The sequence below is a fragment of the Prionailurus viverrinus genome, chromosome C2 (genome assembly GCF_022837055.1).
Source record: "Prionailurus viverrinus isolate Anna chromosome C2, UM_Priviv_1.0, whole genome shotgun sequence".
Classification (NCBI taxonomy): domain Eukaryota; kingdom Metazoa; phylum Chordata; class Mammalia; order Carnivora; family Felidae; genus Prionailurus; species Prionailurus viverrinus.
The window spans coordinates 90,886,535-90,912,598 of record NC_062569.1 but is presented as its reverse complement, the minus strand read 5'-3'; the positions used below and the strand labels follow the sequence as shown (position 1 = coordinate 90,912,598).

The following is a 26,064-nucleotide window of genomic DNA, read 5'->3' as shown; positions in this document are numbered from 1 at the left end:
TTTGTGAGGCTTTGTCCCCTTCATCTGTTTCTGGTGGGATAGACAGATAAGCCGTGCTTGGCAAGGTGGGGATGTTGTCTGCGGGGCAGAGGGCCAATAGGCCTGTTCTCCCTTTGCTCCTAGGTGCTGGCTGGGATGAACGTCTACCCCTCGGAATTTGAAAACGTCAAGGAGGAGTATAATGTGCGAGGCTACCCCACCATCTGCTATTTCGAGTAAGTCTCCTGCCTCCCTTCTGACGCTCGCTCCCCTCCATGGTGGCATTTGCATCCCTGGCTGAGCCGACATTGTCTGTCCACATTTCACAGGAAAGGACGGTTTCTGTTCCAGTATGACAACTATGGGTCCACAGCCGAGGACATTGTGGAATGGCTGAAAAAGTAAGTGGGGCAGTTGGCTCAGGGGTGTGTGCCTGGAGGGAGGGTACCCCTTCCCCAGGGCGGTCCCTGGTCACAGGGCTATGGCTGGAGCTGGGGAAGAGAAGCAGGAAGGCAAAGGGCCCTTTGTGCTGCCACACTGTGGTTTCTGGGTTGCTTCTAGGTGAAGATGGGGTCTTTGTGGGGTTAGGATATGGGAGCCAGGAAGACTTGGTGTGACTGTGGCCATGGTGACAGCATTTTAAATAGCGTTTCCCCCTTACTGTCTATCTGCTGGCTAAGGGTATTTCTCGCTTTAGATGTCAGTTTTGAGAGAGGCCCCACTGCAGGTCTCTCTGAAAATTGAATTGTCAACTGAACACTTATTTCAAACATAATTCTGTGTTCGGTGCTGTGAAGCTGCTAGGAAATACTCTCATAGCTTAGATTTGCAGAGTGCTTTGCCATTCATGTGCACTCCCCACAGACGCTGCTTCTTAGCGACCTTGTGTGCCTATTTGTAACCCAAAGTATCCCTCACCTGGACCCCCATCGTACTAGGCGTGTGGCTTGGGCATGACCTTGACTGGTGTGTTGAATGGGGAGTCTGTCCCCCCCACCCCTTCCCGTCACGGGAGCAGGGGAGGGGGTCGCCTCTCCTGGCAGCCTCCTTGGGCCATCCCCAGCTGAGCACTTACCCTGCTTGCTCTGGCTCTACCTGTTATCAGTCTGGCACTTACCAGTCACTGCCAATGTATGGCTCTTTGTGCATAATTCTTGGAATAATAACCAGCTAACATTTTTTGGGCTCTACTTTGTGACTGACCCTGTTCTAAAGACTTCCTATGGATTCTCATGTAATCCTCAGAACAGCCTTGTAAGGACGACATTATTGTTAGCCTTATTTAATGAAAAAGGTAGCAGTGCAAAGCCATAAAGAGCTTGTCCAGGCTCCTGCAGGTGACAGGTAGCAGGGCCAGGCTTGCCCCTGGGCAACAGCAGCTCCCCTGAGTTTTGGCTGGAGCCCTCTACCCCTTCCCCAGTTGCCAGCATGGTGGGTCTTCATTGACATCATTCCTGAGGGGCAAAAGGTTAAATAATTAGTTATCCGAAGATATGGAGGTTGAAAATGTGTATTTTCAGAATGGGAAAGGAGGATGAATTTTGTACCCTCCCCCGCCAAAAAACAACAAACTGTCAGATTCTAACGGTTGAATCTCTGTCTTCTGTTGTCAGTCCCCAGGAGATAAAACACAGCGGAAGCACCGTGTTTGCATAGCATCTTTTGTTTCTTGGAAGCATTTCCACATGTCTGTCCCCATCTATCACTCATTTCCAGCCCCTGCCCGGGAAGGTGGCCCCCCATTCTTGTGTATTCATTGTCTTAACCTGGGCCTTCACTCCCCTGGTTTCTTTTCTCATTTGATAATAAGCATGTCCTCTCTTCCAGCCAGACACATCTCACTCTGCTTTGGGAGAAGGTTTCAACAAATAGCCATCTCTTTTGTCACCAGAGCATAAAATCTGTCTGCTTCCCTCCCCCTTCTCTAACCTTTTCTGGTTTCAAAATATACTCCTATCTTTTTGGAAGGATAAGGTTTAGTTTTCTTTTAAGTAGTGTTCAGACTTGCTTGCTAACCCTGCACAAGGGGAGCACGTCAGTGGAATTTCTGAGACAGGTGATTAGCTCCCCACTGGAGCCTGGCAGTTTGTTCCCCACCCCACCCCCCTCTGCCCACCGCCATCCCACCTCCTCCATCACACTGTGCTCTGGACAGAGACCTGGAGGCAGTCCTGGGCTGGTGCCTCCCCACTTCCCATCTCCTCCTTCCTCCCTCTCCTCACCCCACATGGGAACTTGGGAAGGAAACCTTGTTAGCAGCCCCTGGTCCAGCCCTGGTCTCCAGGCTCTTTGAGAAGGTTAGTAGGGTGACTCCAGGGAGGGGGCGTGCAGCATCGGGGTCTCCCTGAGCAGCCCTGCCCAGCTGCCCAACCCCCCATGATCACTGTGTCAGGGGCACTCATGGGGGCAGCTCCTCCGAAGGCATGGCTGTAGCCCACCCCACCCCAGCATAGCAAGGGTAGGTCCTAAAGGACCCCGCAGTGAGCTGCCTCCTCTCACACCCCAGCACAAGCTAGCAATATCACTGTTTTTTAATTTTTTTAATGTTTCCTGATTTTAGGACTCTCCAAGTGAGACACGTTATTATAGAAAAACTTAAAAATATATTTAAACAAAAGGAAAGGAAGGCCCTTCCATCACCCCACTGTAAGATTATGTGTTGTGATGTTTTTGTGAATTTCCTTCCAGATTTCCCCCTACAGGTACCCAGCTCTGTGTGTGATTTTTCCCTGTGCCAGATGTTATTTTTCTTAATTTTTTTTAATGTTTTATTTATTTTTGAGAGAGAGAGACAGAGAGACAGAGTGGGAGTGGGAGAAGGGCAGAGAGAGAGGGAGACACAGAATCCGAAGCAGGCTCCAGGCTCTGAGCTGTCAGCATGGAGCCTGACATGGGACTTGAAGTCACAGACTACAAGATCATGACCTGGGCTGAAGTCGGACACTTAACTGACTGAGCCACCCAGGTGTGCCCCCCTCCCCCTGCCGTGCCAGGTGTTTCATGTCTTTACCGGTTTTGTCCTACATCTTGGTGGATAGCAGTGTTCTCACATTTCCTGCTTCCTTGCACCTCTTCCCTGGGCCTCCCTGTTGGTTGCTCAGGGCTTATGTGTGGCCAAGTGTAGAAGAATGAGAATGGATCTGGCCTTGTTAATTCTCTGGATGACTTTCAGATGACCAGGAGAGAGGAATCCAGATCTCCTTCCCACCGCCCCCAACGAGTGGCTAGCCACTGGGCACTGAGTGAGGCCAGGTGAAGACCTTGGGGTCTGAGTGTGCAAGGGCCCCAGCGTGGGTGTGTTTATCATGGCAGGTGGGACCCCTTTGGGCCCCCACTGGCTATGTTTCTCATTCTCCTGTCTGTAGGTTTCATGCTGCTGAGTGGGCTTGGCACATAGAGGGTATATACATGGCAGTCCATTTTGACTTAGCCACCTGTTTCTGCCTGTGTATTTTTATTCCAACCAGCAGTGAACTGAAAGTAATCACAAAGTTTTCTTGACTTCTGATGCTTATTGCATCTTCTCACCTGTGGCATGGGCACCTACCTCAGATAAGGATCTGATTTATGTGAATTTCCTAGTCTGGAGAGCCCAGGAAATCAGAGTCACAGGATTGGAAGGGAATAGAAACATCAGTGAATCTGCCCCTAGAGTTTCCCTTGTAATGTTTGTATTACCTCTAGAACTGATATGGTTACCTATCTCAGTCCCACTTGAACACCTCAAGAGAGCAGGGCCTTGCCTCATGTTGAGGTCGCCCACTCATGTTTGAATGATTTCTATGATTTCAGTTATGAAGGATATGTAGGAACATTTGGGTAGTACTTTATAAATTTATAAAATATCTTACTCTGGAACATTATCTGTCTAGATGTACCTGAGAGGTAAGGAAAGGCCTCCAAATACTTCATCTTGTAGGTGTCTGAGGTCAGGTTGGTGGCTTAAGCCGCAGAGCTGGTAAATGGAGGAAATAGGACTCAAACGCAGCTCTTCTGGCTCCCAGCATGGCTCTCTTTCCCTCCCATCTCTTGTAGGTAGAAGGTTCTTCTGTAGACTGAAGGTTCTTTCTCTGGAGCTTCTACTTGTTGGTTCTCCCCTTCGGAGCCATAGAAAATAAATGTTACTTTCTCTTTGTGATGCAGTGTGAAATATTTGAAGATAGCTATTGTGTTCCCCATGTCCTCTCCATATTAAACACACAGTTCCTTCAACCATTCTTCTCTCATTCCATCATTTATTCAAAACGCATCTCCTGGGTATGTGCATCATTAGGTGTGGGAGGTACAGTGGTAAGTGGGAGCCCCAGTCTTCAAGGAGAGAGATGTAAAAGGCATAATTCAGCCATTGTGTTTGTCCTCAGACTTCTGCTCAATCCTTCTCTGTCTAGTGAGTACTCTTGCCACTGTGCCCAGCTCTGGCAATCCTCTCCAGAGAGTCAGCTGTTGTCTACCGAGTGGGAGAGGGGTGTTCACCTGGCTGCTAGTCTGAGGGCCAGAATCTGAGGGCCTGGCTTTCAGGCTTTCCATGTGCCCTTGTTTCTAGCCCCAGCCACAGCCCTGCTTCAAGGGGTGGTGCCTCGGGGTCCTTAAGCACCTTTGCTATGGGTGTGGTTGTCCCCCGCCCCCTGACCGCACCCAGCACCTCAGGTCTCTGCCTTCTGTTTTGCTAGGTCCGTTTCCTAGCTTCTAAAATTGCACTGACCTCTTTTTCTATCTTCGCCGTTGTATTCTTTCCTGTTCTTTTTGCTTCTGTGGGTTCTTACTTTCTTCTTTTTAAGTCTTGTACTATTACTGTGGTGGTTTTAGAGTGTGCTCTCTGTGCTTAACTAGAAGTTTCTCAGGCACTTTCATACATTTGTACAGCAGCTAAGCCATGTCTTCTCCATTCTGTGCTGTCACAAGATGTTTAAAAGTTATTTTCATTTTTTAATAGATTCCATTCACGTAATAAAAATGATTCTTTAAAAAGATACTTAAAAATCCTACATTGACAGGTCTTGCTTCCATGTGTTTCCTTCATCCTGTTCCCCACCCCCCAACCCCCTAGAGGCAACGACTTTGATTAGTTTCTTTATGCAGTTACAAGCAAATGCAGATTACTAATTTTTTTTTATCTCTCCCTATTTTATGCAAAAATTAGTACATTATGGCCTGTTCCGTACATCCCCGTGGTCTATCCACATCCATGCATAGAGAGCTTTTTGTTCTTCATCATGCTGAACCCCCATAGTGTGGACGGACTGCAGTTTATGTAACCATTTCCTACCAACTAACACAGGTTGTTTCTAGTCTTTGCCATGACAGATCATCCTACAACAAATACCTCAAACATACATAGTTTTGCCTGTGTGCAGGTGTACTGGAAAGATAAATTCCCTAAAGTGGAATTAGTGGTATTTTGAGTCCAAGTATGGGAGCCTAGGTCTCCTGGTGTCGGTCTAGGACCGTCGTCTGGCTAGTGACCCATTCTAAAGCTTGATTTTGCCACCAGCCGCATCTGACACTGGCTGTGCGTGGGCTGGAAGTGGTTTGCCCTCTTACTGCTATTTCCCATTGCTTGGGTTCAGGGTGGCTGAGGCCAGAAGGGAGGGCTTCTGAAGGTGACATCAAACCCAGGCCCTCTGTGGGTTGGGAGTGGCAGGTTCCGCTCTGCTAGTCACACGGCGGGGTCGGCAGATCCCATTGTGTCAGCCACATTTTCTCTCATTATCTCTAGTTCTGGCTGCTGGGACCGTACACCTTTTCTCTACTGTAGGCTCTCAAAGGCAGGAAACTATGGTTGTCTTTTCACATTTGTCATCCTAAAGGGTTTTTTCAAGCGCCAATTAAGGTGCTCTGGCAAAGGTGCGTGTGGCAGCAAAGCAGCCGGAGCTCTGTGTCACCAGCAGTCTTGTCTTCAACTCTGGAGCAACAGAGGGCTCCTGCAGCCTCTCCCCAGAACATCTGGTGATGCAGATACCAGCATGCGGTCATCCCAGGTGGAAGCAGGCTCCTGGGAGGTTAGATAGCTTCCCCAGGTTTTCAGCTAGCAGGTGGGGAGGAGGAATCTGGACTGACCTCCAAGCCTGACTTCCTGCTCCAGCGCTCTTCCTCTGAGAGAACTAGATAACTTCCTTCCAGTTATCCAGTTGTCTCTAGGAAGGATTAGTGATATAGTGTAGATGCCGTCAAGGTTAGGGTGTCCCTGATCTTGTTTCCCTTGGCCTCACTCTTCCTCATCACAACCTTCCTCCCATGCTGGTCAGTGAACACCTCGCACCACCCATGTGGCAGCCTCCCTTTCCCAGCCCCTTCCTCAGCCCAAATTTGGTCTTTCTCATACACTTGGCCTCTCTCTTTCCTCCACACCACTGCACATACCCTGCCCCCCCATTCTTTCCTCTCCCCACTCTCTGCCCTTCCTGTGGGGAGCTACCAAGCACAACAGAGAGCTTTTCCAAAGGTCACTATTTTGTTGCTATTTATTCTTGCCAGTTTGCTGGAAGTTTGAAAGAGCTTGAGATGCTATCAAACCCCCAGATTCTTGGGAGGAAGTGGGGTTTCTTGAATTGCCTAGGGAGCTCTGGCTGAAAGCCATTATTTATAAGAAGACATCAGCTCTGCACTTCTGGGGCTCTCAGGGGAAGGCAGGGTGGGCAGGGCCAGATTGCTCACCCCTGGCTTCTCCACTGAGGGGTTTCTGGTGAGCCCTTGCAGCAGGCCATATGAGCCAGTGGGAGCTTTCACCAGGGGGCTGGATTTCGTAAGGGCTGCTCAGGCCCCGGGCTTGCTCTGAGCTCTGCCTGTTTTTGGTCTTCCAGTCCGCAGCCGCCACAGCCCCAGGTCCCCGAGACTCCCTGGGCAGATGAGGGCGGCTCCGTTTATCACCTGACCGACGAAGACTTTGACCAGTTTGTGAAGGAACACTCCTCTGTTCTCGTCATGTTCCACGCCCCATGTGAGTGGAACCTTGCTCCTGCCACAGCCTTTCCTCTCTCAGCGTAGGACAGGCACTGCTCTGGGACACGAGTCCAGTGAGCACTGGCCTGTTGGATGCCTCCTCTATGCCAGGATGCACTGGTGCCAGGCAAGGTTCCCCGCCCCCACGGCACACACAGCCCACCCTGCATCCCCATTGGAACAGTACCCATGTCCTCATCGGGCCCCGGTGTTCCTCACCTCAACCTAGTGGCCCTGAGTACGTTCCCCTAAGTCAGCATAAGTTGGGAAATGCAAATAAATTTCCCAGAATTGGAGGAATTAGGACTGGAGGGGTCCTGAGATACTACCTAGAACAGTAATCACTTCTAATCTAGGTGGGGAAAATTGAGGCCCCAACAGAGCCCGTATCTTGCCCAGCAGCTGAGACGGCCCAGCGAGGCCAGGTCTGGAGCCTCAGATCCCCCAGCATGTAAAATGCCTTCCTTCTGCTTCACCTGAAAGTTTCATGCCCTGAAGTGGCCACAGTGGATCAAGGAAGGGAAATGTGTGAGTGCTGTAAAAGGTGTCTGCAATAATGACTGGGAGGCCTCAGGAGTTTTCTAGGCGAGTATCCTCCCCATCCTCTTGGAGAATGGAGAAATTGATTATAATTTGTTTCCAAGAGGGAGAAGGTTGCACCTGGAGGGGTGAGCAAGGGGATGACAGCCCTGGGACACAGAGTTCCTAGGAAAGTCAGGCCCACTGCCATGGGTGCCCAGGGTCCTCGGCACCCTGGGACAGATGGGAGGCGGGGCATGCTCTTCTCTTAGAGCTTCTTGCCAGCTCTTTGGTCCAGTGATGGCAGGAAAGAGATTGTGAAGAAAAACAAGCAAGAAATAACCACTTTGGGTTTATTTTATTTTAGTTTTTAAAGTTTATGTGTTTATTTTGAGAGAGACAGCACGAGCAGGGGAGGGGCAGAGAGAGGGAGACAGAGAATCCCAAGCAGCCTCCGTACTATCAGCATAGAGCCTGACATGGGGCTCGAACCCACGAAACCATGAGATCATGACGTGAGCCAAAACCAAGGGTTGGATGCTTCACCGACTGAGCCACCCAGACACCCCTATAAATAACTACTTTGTAGATCAGTGCCATAAACCGTCCTGTCCATAGAGGCATATTCAGTGAGGAGAATGCAGTATTAATCATCGCATGTGTAGGGATCTTTATGCTAACAGCTGTGTATCACCCTGTGGTGATAAAGTGGCTCCCCCTAGGGTCACCTTTCACCTTACCCGCAGCACCAAAAGGCAAGTATGATTAGCCCCATTTTACAGACAAGGAGACTGTCTCACAGAGAAATGGCACAAATTGTACATTGCTGTATAAGTCCTATACTGCTGAGCCCTGGTCTCCCCACTCTCCCCTTTCTCTGCTGTATCGCATGGGTTTGGTTAGTTGGGAGCTGTTCACAAGCAGATCACCATTGGGGATTTCTTCAGCTCCTTTCTTTCTAATAAGTGCCAGATTTTTAAGAGAATCCAAAGGAAAGTATTCCTATACCCTTTTTTCTGAATTTCTAGAAAACTGACAAAACACGCAAACAACTAAGTTTCAAAGAGCTTCCTGCTTAAGGGTGATGATGGGGCCTTGGGAGCACTTCACCCCCAGCCCTGCCAGGGCCTTAGTGAGCGTGTCCCTGTGGTTGGCAGGAACCGAAAAGCTGCCTGCCAGTGAGCCCTGCAGCGTCTTCCTGGCTGAGATGTGCTCTCCCCACCCATGTCAGAGCTGCTGATGGAAGCCAGTCTGGCAGCAAGTTACATTGCGTCTAGAATTGGGATCACCCCGCCTGCATCCCTGTCCCAGCAGTACTGGCTGACTGTGATCAGTTCCTCCCTGGGAATGTCACCCCTGCGTGTCGGTCCTTGCAGCCTGCATCAAGAAAGCCTACCCAGTTCCTGACACAGTACAGAATGGTGTGAGCAGTGATTTGTGGTTTATGCATCTCAGCATGAAGAGTATGGACCCCTTTGATGAATCCTGTATATTATTCCAAAACAATATGTACCAGATACATTGGGATTGTTTTGTTTTGTTTTTTTGAGAAGGGGAGGTACAAGTGAGTGAGGGGCAGAGAGAGAGGGAGAGAGAAAGAAGCGGGGCTCACCTGAAGCAGGGCTCGAGCTCACGAACCACGAGATCATGACCTGAGCCAAAGTCAAGTGCTTAACCCACTGAGCCTCACAGGCGCCCCATATTGGAATTGTTTAATAATTGTTTATTAAGCCCTTTCTTTTTCAGAACCTGGGTTGCACACTGGGTAATTTTTGTCTGTGTTCTTTCTTGTAGTCTTTGGTTGTGAGCAGTCTATTATAGTAGCTGATGCTTACAGGGTCTGGGGCCTGGAACCTGTCTGTCCCTTACCCTCTTCCCTCCCTGAACCAGAAGGATCTTGTTCATTACTTCACCCCTCCCCCACCCAAGGTCATCTGTGGGCATGGAATAAGGGCTTAAAGAATGAGAAAACAAACTAATAAAGTTGTTTAGAGCTAAATTAGAGAAAGAGAGCCAGAAACCAGATGGCTCTTGTTTTCCCCATTAGTCATTGTTATTAATAAATATTTTGAAAGCCACCCCGCTCTGTGTAGAGCCCTGTTGAGGGGGCTCTGATTTCAAACTTAGCAAACGGGAGACGTCTGCGGCTTCTGCTGGTGGGTGTCTGCCTGTGAGGGCCCCTGCGTTCCCAGACGAAGTACCTGCTAGCCCCCTGGCTGTGTGCATGTGTGCTTGTGTGGGTTTATTTCTGCTGGACCAGCAGTGATAGGGATCAGGGCAATAGCATGAGGGGAAACTTCCTGATGAGCTGCCTGTTACTGTTCCCGTCAGAGGGGAATGGCTTCCCATTGGATAATCTCTCTGCACAGTACTTCCGTATCCAGGAGCATGGTCTGTCATCTGAGAAGGGAGGGAATGCACGCAGTTTTGAGGGAATTCGGAACCCAAGAGGGGAGAGCCGCAAGCACCGAACTTTTGGCTGCCTAGCTGTGCGTCTGATGCTGAGTGCTCCCCATGACCTGCAGTGCTTGGGAAACCACTTTTGTGGCATTTGACCTGGGGAAAAGGACAAACGGCAGGAGGCCAGAGACTGGCAGTGCTGTCCTAGTTTTCCCAAGTGCATAAAAGGTGAATGCTGGAAATCAGTAGTATTACAGGCTTCCATCCCAGAGCAAACAGGAAGTGGTTTAGAAGCAGACCGTTTGGAGGCTTAGAAGAACAAGTTGGGATCTTTCAACACAGGAGACCATAGTTTCTACTAAGGATTGCTGGATGTGCTTGATTTGTCTCTTGGGATGTAATTACTAGGTTCGTGAATTAGCACGTCTTTCTTTTATCAAAAGCAAATCTCCGTTTTCCTGATTGTATGGATAAGAGGGGTGGGATGGGGCCGCCCTGACAGGAGCACCTCCTTGGTGCTGAATGAATGTGAGTCAGGCCTGGCTCTGTCTAGAGGGTGGTACTTGTTTTTTATTCAACAGTTTTGTTAACACTCTAAAAAACAAGGCATACTTCTAAATCTGCAAGGGTTAGAGCTGGAAAAAGGATAGCTAGCTAAAATACTGAACAATTGCATTTAAGATTTTTAAAGATGCCAATAGTCTGAAATAGGGCTCAAACTAAAAAGCTGAATTTGTTTTTCTGACTTTCTGGTAATTAAAAAGGGATGCATGTACATTTTATAAAGGGATAATATAGGAAAATATAGAGAAGAAAATTAACATTCCTGACACTGACTCCCAGAAAGAGTCATGGTCCCTCTTTGCAGTGTTATTTCTATGCAGAGAGTATGTGCTTGCTCAATGTCAGATGCTTCCCGGTTCTACTCTGAAAGGCCAGGAAGAGAAAGGATCTTCAGCTTTCCACCTGACTGATGCCTGCCCCAGGTGGGTGCTCCCTGGCATCTGTACGTTCCAGAAGCAAATCACTTGGTTCTGTGCTTGAACTTTCACAGGGTACCTATGGAGCTGACCCCCTGGATTCTTGGCAGGAAAACCCCCTGTTGTTGCCTATTATCAAACCTCCAGTGGCCTCCTGCTTCTTTACCGTCTTTTCCAGCTTTCTTGCCACTTACTTTCCACCTCAGCCTCTCCTCTTGCCTTATTACCTTCTTTCCCTCACCCTTGCCTTCTAGCTGGAGTGGGTTAGAAACCTCACACAGATCCTTCTGCAGCCTCTACATCTGATGCCTGAGTCATCACTGAGCAAATAAGCACAGGCTCAGCACAGTGCAGGGCCCTCCACGTACGTTAGCTCCAGTCCTGGCCCAGATCACACCGAGGGAACGACAGGGGCTGAGATTTACAAGCAGGTTTGCTCCGTGGACCTCGCCTTCTGGAATTGGGATGAGCCTCCTGTGGAGGACAGTCTGAGTGTGAGCAGTGGGCTCTGAGAGGAGGGTGTGTGCTGTGCAGTGTAGGGATAGAGTGGGGGCCTCACTCGTAGCCCTGGGGCAACCCTCCATGGCTCAGCGCTTCCCCCTTTGCATCCATCTGGCCTTCAGTGTGGGGCCTGGCATGGACAAGGGAGGCTGCAGCACCAGGCCCAGCTCTCTGACCCCACAGAGGACAGTGTCCAAAAAGGGTGTGGTGGCCGAACATGGACTACTGCCGCTCCTGGAGCCTTTTGTTTCTTTCTGCAACTTCCTGAAGGAGAAAAGTCAGAATGCATTGTCCTCATCTTCTTATCACTGTGTGTTTGGCTGCAGGAACACCCACCTGCTCCCCCCGTCTGTGTGCCTGCAGCCCTGCATTGGGCCACGGAAGGACACTACCTGAGGGAGCGTCACCTACGTGGGGCTGGTAGAAGGAGCAAAGGAGGGCTCACAGGGAGGGTGTCCCCGAGAAGTAGCTTGTCCCCCCCCCCGTGCACCCCTGCCGCATCCACCTGCATTCCTGGGCAACAGGTCCAGGGGTTTTCTTGGAAACGTGTGCTGGAGGCTGCTGGGTCTGGCCTGCCTTCCAGGAGCTGGGCTGTCTCCCTCGGCTCGGTAGCAGAGCCCTGTCAGACTCCAGATTTTCTGCTTCTTACTTTCTGTCTTATTCTCAATTAATATGATCTTTGTATAAAATCTAGAAGGTACAGAGAAGTATAAATGATCAAGGTGGAAAAAAACCACCTACAATCCCGTTATCCAGAAGCAACCACTTGTCACTTTTTGGCATCATTCTTTCTAGTTTATTCCCCCCCCTTTTTTTTTTATTTTTTCAATCAACATATAGGTAAATAGAGTTTTTTTCTGACATGTGTGGATTTGTGTAACTGTCATGCCATAATAGTCCTTCATCCTATCACTTTTATTTTTAATTGCACAAACAACATAAGGATAATATTAACGTTTTTATTATTTTTTTAAATTTTTTTTTTAACATTTATTTATTTTTGAGACAGAGAGAGACACAGCATGAACAGGGGAGGGGCAGAGAGAGAGGGAGACACAGAATCGGAAGCAAGCTCCAGGCTCTGAGCCATCAGCCCAGAGCCCAACGCGGGGCTCGAACTCGCGGACCGCGAGATCGTGACCTGAGCTGAAGTCGGACGCTTAACCGACTGAGCCACCCAGGCGCCCCTAACGTTTTTATTATTGGCAGCGCAAGGTTCAAGGGATATAGAAGAATCTAGTATGAACAATGAAGTCCCCACTCCCTCCCCTGAGCCCCTACTGGGGTTGACCATTGCTACCAGTTGGAACATCTTTCTCTTCCTTTTGTGCTTCTACCTAAATATCAGTGTTTTGAGTTTAGGTTTTTTATGTTAATAGTATCATTTCCTGTCTTCTTCTGTGGCTTGCTTTTTTTCACTTACCAGTGGGTCTTGAAGATGTTTTTGTGTACATGTAGATGTTGGCATATAAATCTACCTCGATCTTTCCAACCATTGAATAGTATTTAATAATTGAGATATAGATTTTAAACCATTCCCTAGTGATAGACATTGGCCACCAGTCTTTGATTAGTCAAACAGTGCAGTGAACATTTGTAAGCATATATATTCGGGAACATGTCTAAATATTCATGACTCACTCCTGAAACTGAAGTTCTGGACCACAGGATGAGTGTGCTTGAGCTTTGATAGATACTGCCAGCTTCCCTCCAGAAAGTCTTTGCCACACCTGGCAGTGTGTGACAGCCTGCATCCTTGCCAGCCACGGATACTGTCCGCCTTTTCAATTCCTGCCAAACGGGGCAAAAGGGCAACTTGCCCACAGCTCCTTGGCCTCTGGAGAAATTGAGCATCCTTTCATGTGCTAGTCAGCCTTCCGTAGTTCTTCTGTGAACCACTTATTCGTATCCTTTGCCCATTTTTCTGCTGGTTTTTTTTCTTCTCGAGCTGGAACTCTATACTTATTGATAGTAATCTTGATATGTTTTCTCACGCGAGCCACGTGTTCTCTTTGTAGTCTGTTACTAGCTCTAACTTTATGGTGCCTTTCATTGTACAAAAGCTTCCTTTTTTGTAGTCAAATAGTTAAGTAGAATATTTATGGAGCACTTACCATGGATCAGGCATTTGTTCTAAGCAGTTTGTATCTACTAACTCATTTGATATTCACAACAGATCTTAAGAAGTAGATATCATGATTTTCCCTAATTTATAGGTTGGAACAGAAAGGCACCAGAAGGTTGAGAAACTGGCCAAAGGTCACTTAGCCAAAAAGATAGAGGCAGGATTAAAACCTGCACCCCTGAGTCTTCTGCAAGCCTGTCTTTCCCCATCTTGACCTCTGGGATTCATGGCTTGCCTGGGAAATCCATCCCTAGGTTATAAAACCAGTGCCCTGCATTTTGTTCTAATATTTTTGTTTTTTCATCTTGTTCTTTAATTCCTCTGTATTCTTCATCTTGTTGTACCAGATGGGAAGAAAGGATTTAATTTTATTTAAGTTCTTTTTTTCCATGCATGTTTTTCCTTTACATCTTTCTTAAAATTATCTTGTGTTTTCTTATGTTATTAAAAATTCTTTTTTGTACATGCTTTTTGTGGTCACATAATATTCCATTGTATAATGGCACCATAAATTACTTAACCAGCACTGTAATGTTGCAGGTTCGAGTTGTTTACCGTATTTCCCCATGATAAATCACACTGCAGAGAACAGTTTCATGCATAAATATTTGTCCACATGTCAGATTATTTCCTTAGGATAGAAGCCTGGAAGAAAAAATTTAAAAGCTTGTTATCTACATTTTCCACTAATGTAAAGGAAGAGAAAAAAAAAAAAACAACACTCTCTTTTTGCACAAGAAGAGGGCTGTGTGATGGATGGAGGCATCCATCAGTGTGTGAGCCTGCCCCCAGAGTGTCTGTGAGTATCTACGAGTCAGCTTTGTTGTGTATACAGCTAGAAGCTTTGAAAGAGCCCTGCGGTCCCTGGAGGAGCTCATCACAGTGTTAAAATGTGAGTGTGTCTGCTAGCATCTGTAGGAGCCCCACTTCCTGACATGCTCTCAGCCAAGTTCCAGGCAAGGCAGCAGGAATGTGGATAGGAAAATCCAGGCTCCCTATAGGGTCCCAGTTACATGGGAGCTTTCCAGATTAATCTGGTCCCCTGGAAAATCCTGGTTCCAGGATCCAGGGAAGTCTCCATAGCTGATCTGTAATAAAATCATAGGTATAATTAAAGTTGGTATAATCCAGAGGAATTGGAAAGCTTGTGGTTGACGGGAGGCTAACATTCCCACAGCCAGAAAAGAATGTGCTCGAGGAGTTGACACGCAGCCCCTGTGCCAGGTCATGAAAATCAGCATAAGTGCACTTACACAGATGATAAAAACTCAACAAGGAAGTTTGGCAGTAAAACTTAATGGCCTATCAAATCACAATCAGGACACTAAAACTCAGTGGGCTGGAGTCCTGCTTCTGCTCTGTAACCTCCTCCTCTGGCTCTCACGCAGCCCCCACGGCCAGGACATCCTGAAGGCCAGGCCCAAAAGGCTGGGGCTGGGGTCAAGGCAGGCACTGCCCAGGACCCACAGAGCTCCAGAACAGGTGGGTGCCAGCAAGGGAGATGTTCGTCTGGCCAGACCTTTCTCTTCTTTGGGGCCTGGTCATTCTCCTTGTCATAACTCTCTTTACAGAGGTTTATTGCCTAGCCTTCGTATCTTGTTCAGGAAGCAGAGGGAACTGGTGCTGTAAGCAAGGGGAAGAGTACTCTAGGGTATGAAGGAGAAGCTGTAGAACAAAATCCATAGATGTTGGAGATTTCCAGAGATGTTTTACAGACCTTGTAAGGAGCAGAAGTGAATAAATGGTGGGCAGGGGGTGGGTATGTACCCAGTAACTGGCTTGGCTGCCAGTTAATACTAAATAGTCAAACTAGCAACTATTCGGATACAAGCATGACTCTTGCCCCAAAAGAATTTAGTCCAGTTAAACCTTGTGCGCACAGGTGTAAACCTGAACAGTATAGGCATGAAGTTAACTCATCCAAAATGTGTGTTGACTGCCATCCTCAGTATCAGGGATATGGTGGTGAGCTAGACACACAGCCAAGTCTGTACAGAGCTTGCATTCCAGTTGGAATGGACAGGTTCAAGTAAGAAGATGACTCTAGTTGTTGTTTTTTTAAAGTTTATTTATTTATTTTGAGAGAGAGCACGAGCTGGGGAGACGCAGAGAGAGGGGGAGAGAGAATCCCAAGCAGGCTTCACTCTGTCAGCACAAAGCACGAAGCGGGGCTTGAACTCACAAACTACAAGATCATGACCCAAGCTGAAATCAAGATTCAGATGCTTAACTGACTGAGCCACCATAGGCACCTCCTGATTACTCCAGTTGTTTTGAGTACAGTTAAGAAAATAAATAGGATATTGGAAGAGAACATGATGGTGTGAGGCTCCTCTGGATTAGATGGTCAGGGAATTTCTCCGTGGAAGTGACATCTGAGCTAACACCTGAATGATGTGAAAGTGGTCAGCTGTGCACAGACATGGGGAAAAGACATGTTCCAGGTGAGAGTACATGAAGACCCGTGAAGTAGAAGTGAGCTTGGTCTGATAGAACAGAAAGAAGGCCACAGGTTGCAGAGCAGAGGACAGGAGGGAGGTGACAGGAGCTGAGGTTGGTGGGTGGGAGAGTCAGATGGCGTGCAGTTTATGGCCATGGTGGAGTTTGGATTTTGATGTACCTGTAATGGACAGCCATTGCAAAGTTATAACCAAGAGAGTTTGATCTGATTTATGTCTTGAAAAGATGTCCTGGCTGCTCCTAAATATCAGAAGACAGCAATATAACAGTCACAAGGCAGTATGAAATTAAATGCCATGGAAATATATGAATAAGTACTTTGTGAGTAGAAGAGAAATGGTTGGTTTGGTGGGGATGGAATGAACCAAAGACTCAGGGTAGGGGCCGGAGCCTGGTAGCCACTGTGTGGAGATGCCTGGTCCATCAGGGCAAGGGCTGTGATGATGAGGAGTGGGTGCTGATGGACAGAAGAATTTTGGGGGAATTTTGTGTCATGTGGACACAGTGATGGGAACTCCAGCCAGAAGATCCACCTCAATCCCATGTCAGGGCCCATCTCTGGCTCTAATGAGCTTGTCCCATCTGTCTCATTGGGCTGGCAAAGCCCAGTACAGTGAGCAAGTACTTTTATTATCTTAAGGAGAGTCCTGGGAGACCGGGCCAGAAGTCCAGGAGAGAGGCATGAGTGCAAACTAAAGAGGCTGGACATTTCCCGGCATATCTTCCACTTGTCCGTCCCATGTCTGTGATAGACCCTTCCTCCCAGTGAGCCAATTCTCAGGCTCAGAGTCCATCTCTGGCCCACCACGGATAGAAGCTAGCAGGTGATATGGAAGTCTATTTGCTACCCCAGCAGGACAGTGGCATCAAAGGGCCAGAACTTGATAAAGGTATGAAGGTGAATTATCTTCAGGGGTCCTGTCACATTGACTGGGACATTTTGGAAAGAAATAGTGGTTTTCTGTCAGTGGCAATGGCTGGCTTTTCTTTATCTTCCCTCCCCCAGTCCCCAGTCCATCGCACTGCCCACCTTGACCATGGGCCCTGCTGGCACTTGGCCTGACGATACCATTCATATCTTGTTTATGGGAGAAGGTGGTCAGGGGTGAGTCTCCCTGCCACTCCTGCCTTTTTTAGAGGCCAGTTGGAGCCTTGAGCCCAGGTCTCCACTGGACTGAGTGGGTGACCCCGGCCACTCACTTCCTCTTCTCCAGGGCAGGCTGAATTCTTGGGTGACAGATCAGCATTAGGAGTTCCTCTGAGCTTCCTTTTCCTGACTTCTCTTCATGCAAGGTGAGCCTCCACCACCACAGTCAGGAAGGGCCAGTCTGGGAACGGGAGAATGGGTGATCCCTTGGGGCAGGCTGCCTGGAGCTGTCAGCCTGGAGGCAGGCCGAAGGAGTGGGGGTCCACTTTAAGAATTCTAGAACTGCTTCATCCTGACCATAAGCTCCAGAGAATGACTTACTCCTTTGCTCTTAGTGAGAACCAGGAAAAAAAAGTTCATTTTAGTATATTCCACGTCAAGTCAGTAGACTCTTCTGCAGAATATTCCATTACTCCTGACACATGGATTGGTGTGAATGGACACTTGAGCCTGGACACCTGTAGGGACAGCTCTGTGCTCTTTTGCCCCACCTCCCATGGGAAAGAATGCCTTGGAGTTGGGCCTTGTGTGCCTTGGCTTTTAACTGGGGACTGTGAGCCAGATAGGGGATCGGATCCCTATGAAGTTATACGTAAATTTGGACTTTATACGCATCAGTCTGGGAGAAGGGAAGGAGAAGCTTTTATTAAATTCTTAAGAGTGTCAGTGACCCAAGAAGGCCCAGAGTCCCACCCTGAGCTGAGGAAGATGCTCTCTCTTGCTGTTGTGGGTAGCTGCTCGCCACAGGCAGAGGCCTGTGTGGTGTCTGGAGCTGGATCGTGTGTTTTCCATCTGGGGGACAGTTCAGTGAAGTAGAAATAGCACTGCACGCTCTATATGCTTCAGGCACATTCTGTTAAATGGGTTTTTATAGTCTTTCCTGAGAACCTGCCTAGAATCTGTGTATGAAATTGTTTCTTTGGGGAAAACATGTTTTCAGTTCTAGATAAACTTAACCGAAACAAAACAAAACAATCCTTTGTAACCTAATTGCTTAGAAAGTGACTAATGGCTTGTGATAGCACTAAATGTTCATTTCTGGCAAATGATGGTTCTTATGTTTCAATGTCATGGTGATCTATGGTTCATGGCATCCTGAGTGGGCTGTAGTCAGACCATGAACCCACAGGTTTCCCTTATCCTTGGGCCCATTTGAGAAAGACCAAAATGCTGGTGCCACTGAGAATTGTAGCTGCTCCCTGGGCTGAATTCCATCAGGGACAGTTCTATCCACTGAGTCATCTCATGGCTCCCCAGAGTGCTCTGTCCAAAGAGGGGCTTGATGGCTCTGGCCTGGATGCTGCATGATCACTTAAAGTTTCTACTATCAGTGTGTGGGTGGGGGAGGGGGGATGCAGCATAGCCCCTTGTGGGAACCCCTTGTCCCTAGGAGGAACGGGTAAGCGTGGACTGAGGAAGCTGAGAACAGACAGGGGTGGAGGGGACATGTTTGTGTTCTGGTACCCCCTGGGGCTGAGCTCTGCAGGAGTGACCTTGGAGAAGACAGGAACTTTTGCCCCAGCCAAGTGCTCAGATGGAAGCAGGAAAGCCCTTCCCATGGCTTGGTGGCTTCCGGAGGCTGTGGGAGGTCTCCTCTGCTAATACTGGTATGTCTGTCTGCCTCCCTTTCTCCCAAGTTAGCTACAGAATTGCAGTGCTGTTGGCTTCCACACAGCCGTACCCCCACGAGAAGGCCGAGCTCTGTCCCTGCCTTCTGCTTAGCCTGCTTCAAGCATGGCCCCCACGCAGCCAGGTTCACCTTTCAGCTGTCCCGAGCCTGAGCCAGTCTGGACCTCCTTGCTTCACAGCCCCTGCAGTGTTAGAAGCCAGAAAGTACTCTCTACTAAAATGAAAGCCATGTACAAATGTCCTGACATCACCTATCAAAGTGTTTGTTTACTTTTTAATGTATCAAATTTTATTATTCATGATGTTACTGCATGTGTGGTTGGAGGAGAGGGCAGAGCAATCTTTATATGAAGAAATAGGCATTTGGAAATGACAGGCCTGATCCCTGTGCCTGTCATATCATACATCCTCTCCTGTGGGGACAATTGGAATGTATTTTTGCTTCTGTGAATGCTTATTCCCGGTTCAAGCCTCGGGCTCCCTTTGCCCCTGGGGAAGGGGATGGCAGTGGTAGTGGTGCTGGGAAGCACACACTGCCTGTGACTGTGGCCTCCAGCCACACTGCTTGGGTTTGCACCCTGGCTCTGTGACCTGTGGCAGTGTAAGTAGCCTTGGCCAGTCCCCTACCTTCTTGGTGCCTTAGTTTTCTCATCTACAAAATGGAGATAATCAGGTTGTACCTTGCAGGGCTGTTGTGAGGATATAAAGCTCTTATAGCAGTGCCTGGCACACAGGACCTATATATGCATATATCCAGTATAGGACCTATAGATACATATAGCCAGTCTTTTTCATGTAGTGACTTCATTTTTTGCCTCTTGCACACCTTCCCCTCTCTACCAAGTGGATTAGGGAAAAGATTTCTTGCCTCTGAGCTGGTGCTGCTCCTTTTCTCTCAGGTCCCCCTGGTGTCTGTGAATAGGGCCCATCTGTTGCACAGAGGCAGGGGCATCACTGGAGCCTCCATGCCAAGGGGATGTTTTCTCTTGATTTCTTCCCACAGGGTGTGGTCACTGTAAGAAAATGAAGCCAGAGTTTGAGAATGCAGCAGAAGTCCTCCATGGAGAAGCAGACGTAAGCTTCCTTTTCTTAACCTCCCCACCACCATTTTCTTCTGAAGAATCAGTGACCTGAATCATCACAGTGACTTTCCCGCGCAGGCTCCGCAGCCACTTCCCTGATCCCTGAGGTCTGCAGGACGTCACTGTCCCTGAGTACACATGTTGTAGACAGTGGGGCCCGTAGCAGGGATGGAGCGGTGCAGAGAGACGATGGGGTCGTGTTCCCACGCTGTCCATGCGGCCTCCGCCAGGTCATGGCTCTGGGGTGAAGCCTCAAAGTTCTCTCTCTTTGCTCTGGGACCCTGGCTATTGGGAACAGCCACAGTCTAATTGGCAGGGCAGATTTAAAAGTCTCATTTTAGCCCACAAATGAGAAATAATGCACTTTCTAGTGTGCAGTCATTCCCTGGAATATATGAGCCCAGGGAGACAGCCACTCCCAGTGAAACACTGGCAGGTCCCGGGCGGGTTGGGGGCTGGCATCTGGGCTCCTCTTCTGCCAGCACGGTGTCTGAGGCTGTCATGCATGATTGGCCTCTCCCCCATCCCAGAGCTCTGGTGTCCTTGCAGCTGTCGATGCCACTGTCAACAAGGCCCTGGCAGAAAGATTCCACATCTCCGAGTTTCCTACATTGAAGTATTTTAAGAATGGAGAGAAATATGCAGTGCCTGCGCTCAGAACAAAGAAGAACTTTATTGAGTGGATGCGAAAGTAAGTGTTGTGGTCTCAGTAGCACATCCTGACTCCTGGCTGGCAGCCACTGGAACAGGCCTGGAGGAGACAGAGTAAACCTTAGAGGCTGCTAACCCTGGCTGAGGGCCACAGGAGCCAAGGCAGACTGGATTTCTCCAATTCTAAAGCCACCTCTGGGGTGCTGGCCACATGTTCTCACGCAGCACGTCACTGGTAGCCTTCCCGGATACAGTTTCACCAGCACCAGTGCAGCGGGTGGCATGTCTGTCTTCTTAGACCACCCCCTCTCCCCGTGACCTAGCCCCAGGCTTCCTCATGGCGTTTTATTCCATCTGCTTTGATGGCTGGAGGACACACACAGCTCTTCACGCTCAGAGCTGAACTCATTCAGGACCAGGTCTGCTGGTGGTTGACCAGGCCTCCAGTAATGTGTCCACGAGGCAGCCTGTGGTGGTCTGGGGCTGACAATACAGATTGTGAAGAGCTCCCTCAGTGTATGTATTAGTTTGCTGATTTATCACAACAGGTAACACAGACTTGGGAGCTTAACAGCAGAAGTTTATTTTCTCGCAGTTCCACAGACCAGAAGTCCAAGATGAGACGTCAGCAGAGCTGGTTTCTTCTGAGGCCTCTCTCCTTGACTGTCTTCTTCCTCTCCACGTCTTCACACAGTCTTCCCTCTGTGTCTGTGTCCTAATCTCCTCTTCTTGGAAGGGCACCAGTAAGATTAGGGTAGGGCTCATCTCAGTGAATTCATTTTAACTTAATTGTCTCTCTAAAGACCCTGTCTCCTAGTACAGTCACATTCTGAGGTACTTGGAGGCTGGGACTTCAACATGTAAATGGGGGCTGGGGGGTGGGTACGGTCACAACTCAGCCCATAACAGCCTGCAAGTCCAGAGAACCTGAGTAGCCTCATAATTACTAGCCCAAGGACCTCCTCCTCACCCAAGGTCTTTGGAACCTCCAGTTCTTAGCATTTCCCTGTCCTATGAGGAAGAAGAACCATTACACAGGTACCCTGGGAAATGGAGGAAGTCCCAGGCCTTGCTTGAGAGGCAGAAATTGTTAGGACGTAGTTAAGGAGACTTTCTCCTATCTACACCCTTCCCCCAAGATGCGCGCGCGCACACACACACACACACACACACACACCCTTGAATATTTGGGAATATTTCCTCATTTCAGCACTGGGTAGGCAGGGGAGATAAAGTAAAAGAAGACATATTCCAGCCTTTGCTGAGGTCCTGGTACAAAGCATAGTATATTCCCATATGAAAACCAAGACTTTAGGGTCAAATGTGACATGAGAACCAAGCAAAATAGCAGCATCTAGATTGAGTTACTTTGTTAAGACATTTGTGCTCAAACTTAGGAGTATATATGTGTCACATTGTATTGAGGTGCTTGTTTAAAGTACAGATCCTGGAGCTGCTGTCCCTGAAGCTTTGATTCAGAAAGTGGGAATGGAACCCACAGCCATAGTGTTTTGAGAAATACCCACTTATAGAATGGGAACGAAGGTTCCACTAGGTTCAGGAGAGACCCCTGGGAAGAGGTGGGTGCACTAGCGAGGTCCTAGTCTCAGCTTCTCCCACTTTGTCCTGCTCATCACTGGGGGCAGGTTCTCAGAATAGCCTGGCCTCCCTCTTAGGGATCAGAGGCGAGTGGTGGCTCACTTCCAGAAGGGACAAGGTATTCCCTCTTCTGGGTTTTCTGGCGTCAGAAGTAGGTTGCCATTCACACCTGCCTCTCCAGCCTCCCTCCGGTGCCAGAGCTGGTACCCTGGGAGGATTGAACAGGGTGGGGTTCAGGCAGTTTCTTGGTGCTTGCACTTGTGGTGGGAGAGCTGAGGGAATCAGGAGAGGCCTGGCTGCAGGTAGTGAGCACAGAGGAGCTATGTCTGTTCTTTGCAGAGTCTCTCTGCTGCTGAGCACCTGAAAAGCACTGAGGGTAAAACATGGACTTTGGAGTCTAAGAGACCTGTGCTTAGATTGTGACCCTGGGCCATTTACTTGACCTCACCAAGCCTGTTCCCATCTGTAAAACGGAGACAACACTTTCCCAAAGACTCATCTAGAGAATTAAATTAGACTATTGTGCTTAGCACGGTGTGTGGTGTGGCAATACTCAGAGAAAGGAAGCTGTTTTTATTATTGATGCCAGCTGTTATTTGGATCTATAACCGACAGTATTGCCACATAAGTGGCAATACCTTCCCAGGCTTTGCCAATTGCTTTTGTATCTGTTGCCCATTTCATCCTCAGATCCTATGAGGTCAAGAGTTTTTATTCCTATTTCTTTGATGAAGGAACTTAGGTTCAGAGAGGTTGGCGGCCTTGCCCAGAGACAAATAGTAGTTCTTTTGGGAACTCAGAAAGAATTCTCAGGCAGAGCATGAACAGCAGATAGCTCTGAGATGGAGGACCGAGGCCTGTCACGCAGGAGAAGGGTGAGGAATTTGGGTGAGGCCGATGGTGTTTCCAGGCTTGTACACAAGTGTGCTGTGAGTGACTGAGACAGGCCCACCAGCAGGCCAGCCCGGGGAGGCAGGATTCAGGGATAAGGTAGAGTAGGGAGGTCAGGTGTCGGCCACGAGCCAGGGTTAGGGCAGGGGACCTAGAGAAAGAAAAGGGAGGAAGACAGGGTGGCTGGAAGGGGCCAGTCTTGGTCACAGGAACAGCAGTGCCATTGACCAAAATGGAGAGGTAGCTGAGGAAAGCTGGTTTGGGAGGTGTGGAGGAGGGGGAAGAGTGATCTGTTCTGTTTTGTTAGGATTGGGGTGACCTCCAAGTGGGGCCTTCCAGCAGAAGTATCTGAAAAACACCTGGAGCCTTGTTGAGAGGTCTGGGCTCAGGTCCTCCTCAGGCACAGGAATTATGGAAGCCATGTGGATGAATGGGATCTTTTGAGAATTGCAGGGGCTCAGATGGAACCTGAAGAGGAGGGAGACCCTGTGAACACTCGATAGAGGGGACTTTTGAAAGAGGAATGGTCCTGGGCTGGCTCAGGGCTGCACTCAGCTGGGTTCGGGGCTGGGGCCAGGGCTGAGGCCAGGGGTGGAAGCCAGTGGTGCATGGGTGAAGGAGAGAGTGCAGGGGATGATGTGGCAGCACTGGGTGCAGACCACTCCCCAGAGACCCTTCTCAGAGAAGGAGCAGAGCAGTGTGGTTGTAGAGAGGGGGACAAGGCAACAAAGGCTTTTAAAAGACCCTGAGATCTGTCTTTTTTGTTTCTGGGTTTTTTTTTTTTTCAAGTTTTTATTTAAATTCTAGTTGGTTAACATACAGTATAATATTGGCTTTAGGAGTAGAACTTAGTGATTCATCACTTATATATAACACCCAGTGCTCATCACGAAAAAATACGGAACGTTTCATGAATTTGTGTGTCATCCTTGCACAGGGGCCATGCTGAGATCTGTCCTTTTGTGAGGCACAATGGAGGGAACTAGTGGGCAGAAAAAGACTGCAAAATTAGAAACACACAATGAATGCCTAGTATTTCTTAGAGCACATGGACTCTTAGCAACTGTTAGTTGCTGGCCTGACTAGGTGCCCTAGGTACACTGTCTCTGCTCTTCATAGGGATCCCAGGAAATAGGTATCATTGTACTCACTTAACAGAAAAGAAAATGAAGCTCAGAGGGGTTTGGTAATTTACCTAAGTTCACACAGGTGATAAGCAATCTGGATCCAGACCCATCTCACTCCTTGGTCCATGCTGTCTCCACCAGCACAAAGCATAATGGAGGGTCCTTAAGGATCCCAGAAGAGGCAGTAGGAAGAGGGAGGGAGAGAGAGGGAGGGGAACCCAGGCGAAGGAGTTTCTGTACCCATGGCAAGATGATGGCTGACACCTGGAGAGACTGCTCTGCCCTAAAAGGAGCTCAGGTCTTCCACACCGTCACAAAATGGCTTTTTAATAAGCTCCTCAGAGGAAATCAGAATATCTTTGTTGATGGTACAGATTTATTCACGTTGGAACACAGGTTTTAAATTAAATTTTAGAAAGGATGCAAAGTGATTTCTTCTTGGGTGCTCCTCTGAGCAGGTGGGGGTGGAAGTGTATGCCCTTGCACAGGCCTCCCTTTATGACCGTCTCCCCTCCCTGCCATTCCTGCAGCCCTGAGGCCCCTCCACCCCCAGAGCCCACGTGGGAAGAGCAGCAGACCAGCGTGTTGCACCTGGTAGGGGACAACTTCCGGGAGACCCTGAAGAAGAAGAAGCACACCCTGGTCATGTTCTATGCCCCTTGTAAGTAGCTGGGGGGTGCTCGCCAAGGTGCAAGGTGGAGAGGTGGGCCAGACTGAACCAAGAAGATCCCTCCACCAGGGAACAGTGCAGCCACAGGCGGACCCTGGGCTCATCCCTGCTGTGTCAGGGCTCCTCAGTTTCATCTGAGGCTGAGGTCCTTCCAAATCCAAGGCCTCTTCCTGTTAGCTCTGTCAGGGTCTCTCTCCCTGTTTCTGGGGAGCCTTGCTCACATCAGTCGTAAAGCCCTCTGCTTCTGTTTGTGGCAGGGGCCTGCCATAAAATTATTCAGTCTCCTCATGTCCCTGGAATCTTCTAGGCTGCTTGCCTCCCACCTGCCAATTCCACCTACCCCTTGGCTCCTTCTGTCCCACAGAGCACTGACTTCACCTTCAAACCCTGGAATTTAGCCGACCTATTTTGGCCTCTGCTTTCCTGGTCTTCCTGAGTACCCCAGCCCAGTCCTCCTCCCTGACCTCCTCCACGTGGCTTTGATGCCATCGGGTTTGAATCTGTGGGAAAAGCACACCACATTTTTCTGAGCTAGCTTCCCCCTCTATCCCCCTTTAATCAAAGTTTAAGTTGAGGAAGTGACACGTGTGATTGTGACCTTTGGATTTTGTGTTGTTCCATCTTGAAGTTAATTGATATTTAAAAGGGAAGGCTCTTGAATTTCCCACTGTTCTGTTGCCCTTGTCTCTCTCCCCCCGGTTACAGTTCAGCTTAATGGAGTGGGGATAATAAAGCTTCGCTCTACAGAGAAGCCAGGCAACTCAATCTAGTCATAAACCTGCTTGCTTGTGGCCAGCCCTCCTGTTGCCTCCCCTCCTGCCCCACTTTTCAAGTGTCAGTAATCCGTAAAGTCACTCCTCCCTCTCACTTTCTGAGAGGGCTTGCCTCCTGCCCACCTTTCCCAGCCTCAGACCCCTGCCCTCGGGCAGCAAAGTGTCCCTCTGTTTTTGCCTTTTCTTCTCCAGGTCAGAGCGGGACTTGGGCTCTCTCCATTCCTTGCAGAGCCTCTCACTGTCTTTGTCTGTCCTCATCTGTCCTTAGCATATGCCTAGAAGGCTGAGTGGGTTTTAAGACGTTGTCTTCCCTCTGGGCAGAATGCCAGGCACAGGACTAAGACCCAGAAGATGTGTGACCTACCCAAGGCTTCGGAGCACTGAAGCGACAGAGCCCTCCCTGCAGCCTGGGCTGGTGCTCTTTCTGCCATAGACATAATTCAGAGAGTATGAGCTTTCTCAGCAGCAGTGAAACCCTGGCCACAGAAGCAGAGGTCATTGACCAACCCCTGGGTGGACTTTAGAAAGTCCAGACTACAAACTTTCCCCTGGGATTGCTCCCCTCTTTCCCCCAGACCTCTGGAGTCAGGAT

General features: G+C 48.9%; 1 protein-coding gene and 1 pseudogene across 2 annotated transcripts in view; one reads left to right on the top strand and one right to left on the bottom strand.

Moving 5' to 3' along the window:
* The window catches only part of PDIA5 (protein disulfide isomerase family A member 5), a 92,549-nt gene that overhangs the window by 56,553 nt on the left and 9,932 nt on the right, over positions 1–26,064 (top strand). For both annotated transcript variants that reach the window (XR_007155702.1, XM_047875583.1), the window contains exons 9-14: positions 124–215; positions 309–380; positions 6,780–6,916; positions 19,683–19,753; positions 20,292–20,452; positions 24,560–24,690. Coding sequence is in view for 1 of the 2 variants with exons in the window: in XM_047875583.1 (XP_047731539.1) it covers positions 124–215; positions 309–380; positions 6,780–6,916; positions 19,683–19,753; positions 20,292–20,452; positions 24,560–24,690 (664 nt within the window). In the remaining variant the exon portion in view is untranslated. The remainder of the gene's footprint in view (positions 1–123; positions 216–308; positions 381–6,779; positions 6,917–19,682; positions 19,754–20,291; positions 20,453–24,559; positions 24,691–26,064) is intronic.
* LOC125175859 (uncharacterized) lies at positions 23,795–23,856 on the bottom strand (annotated as a pseudogene).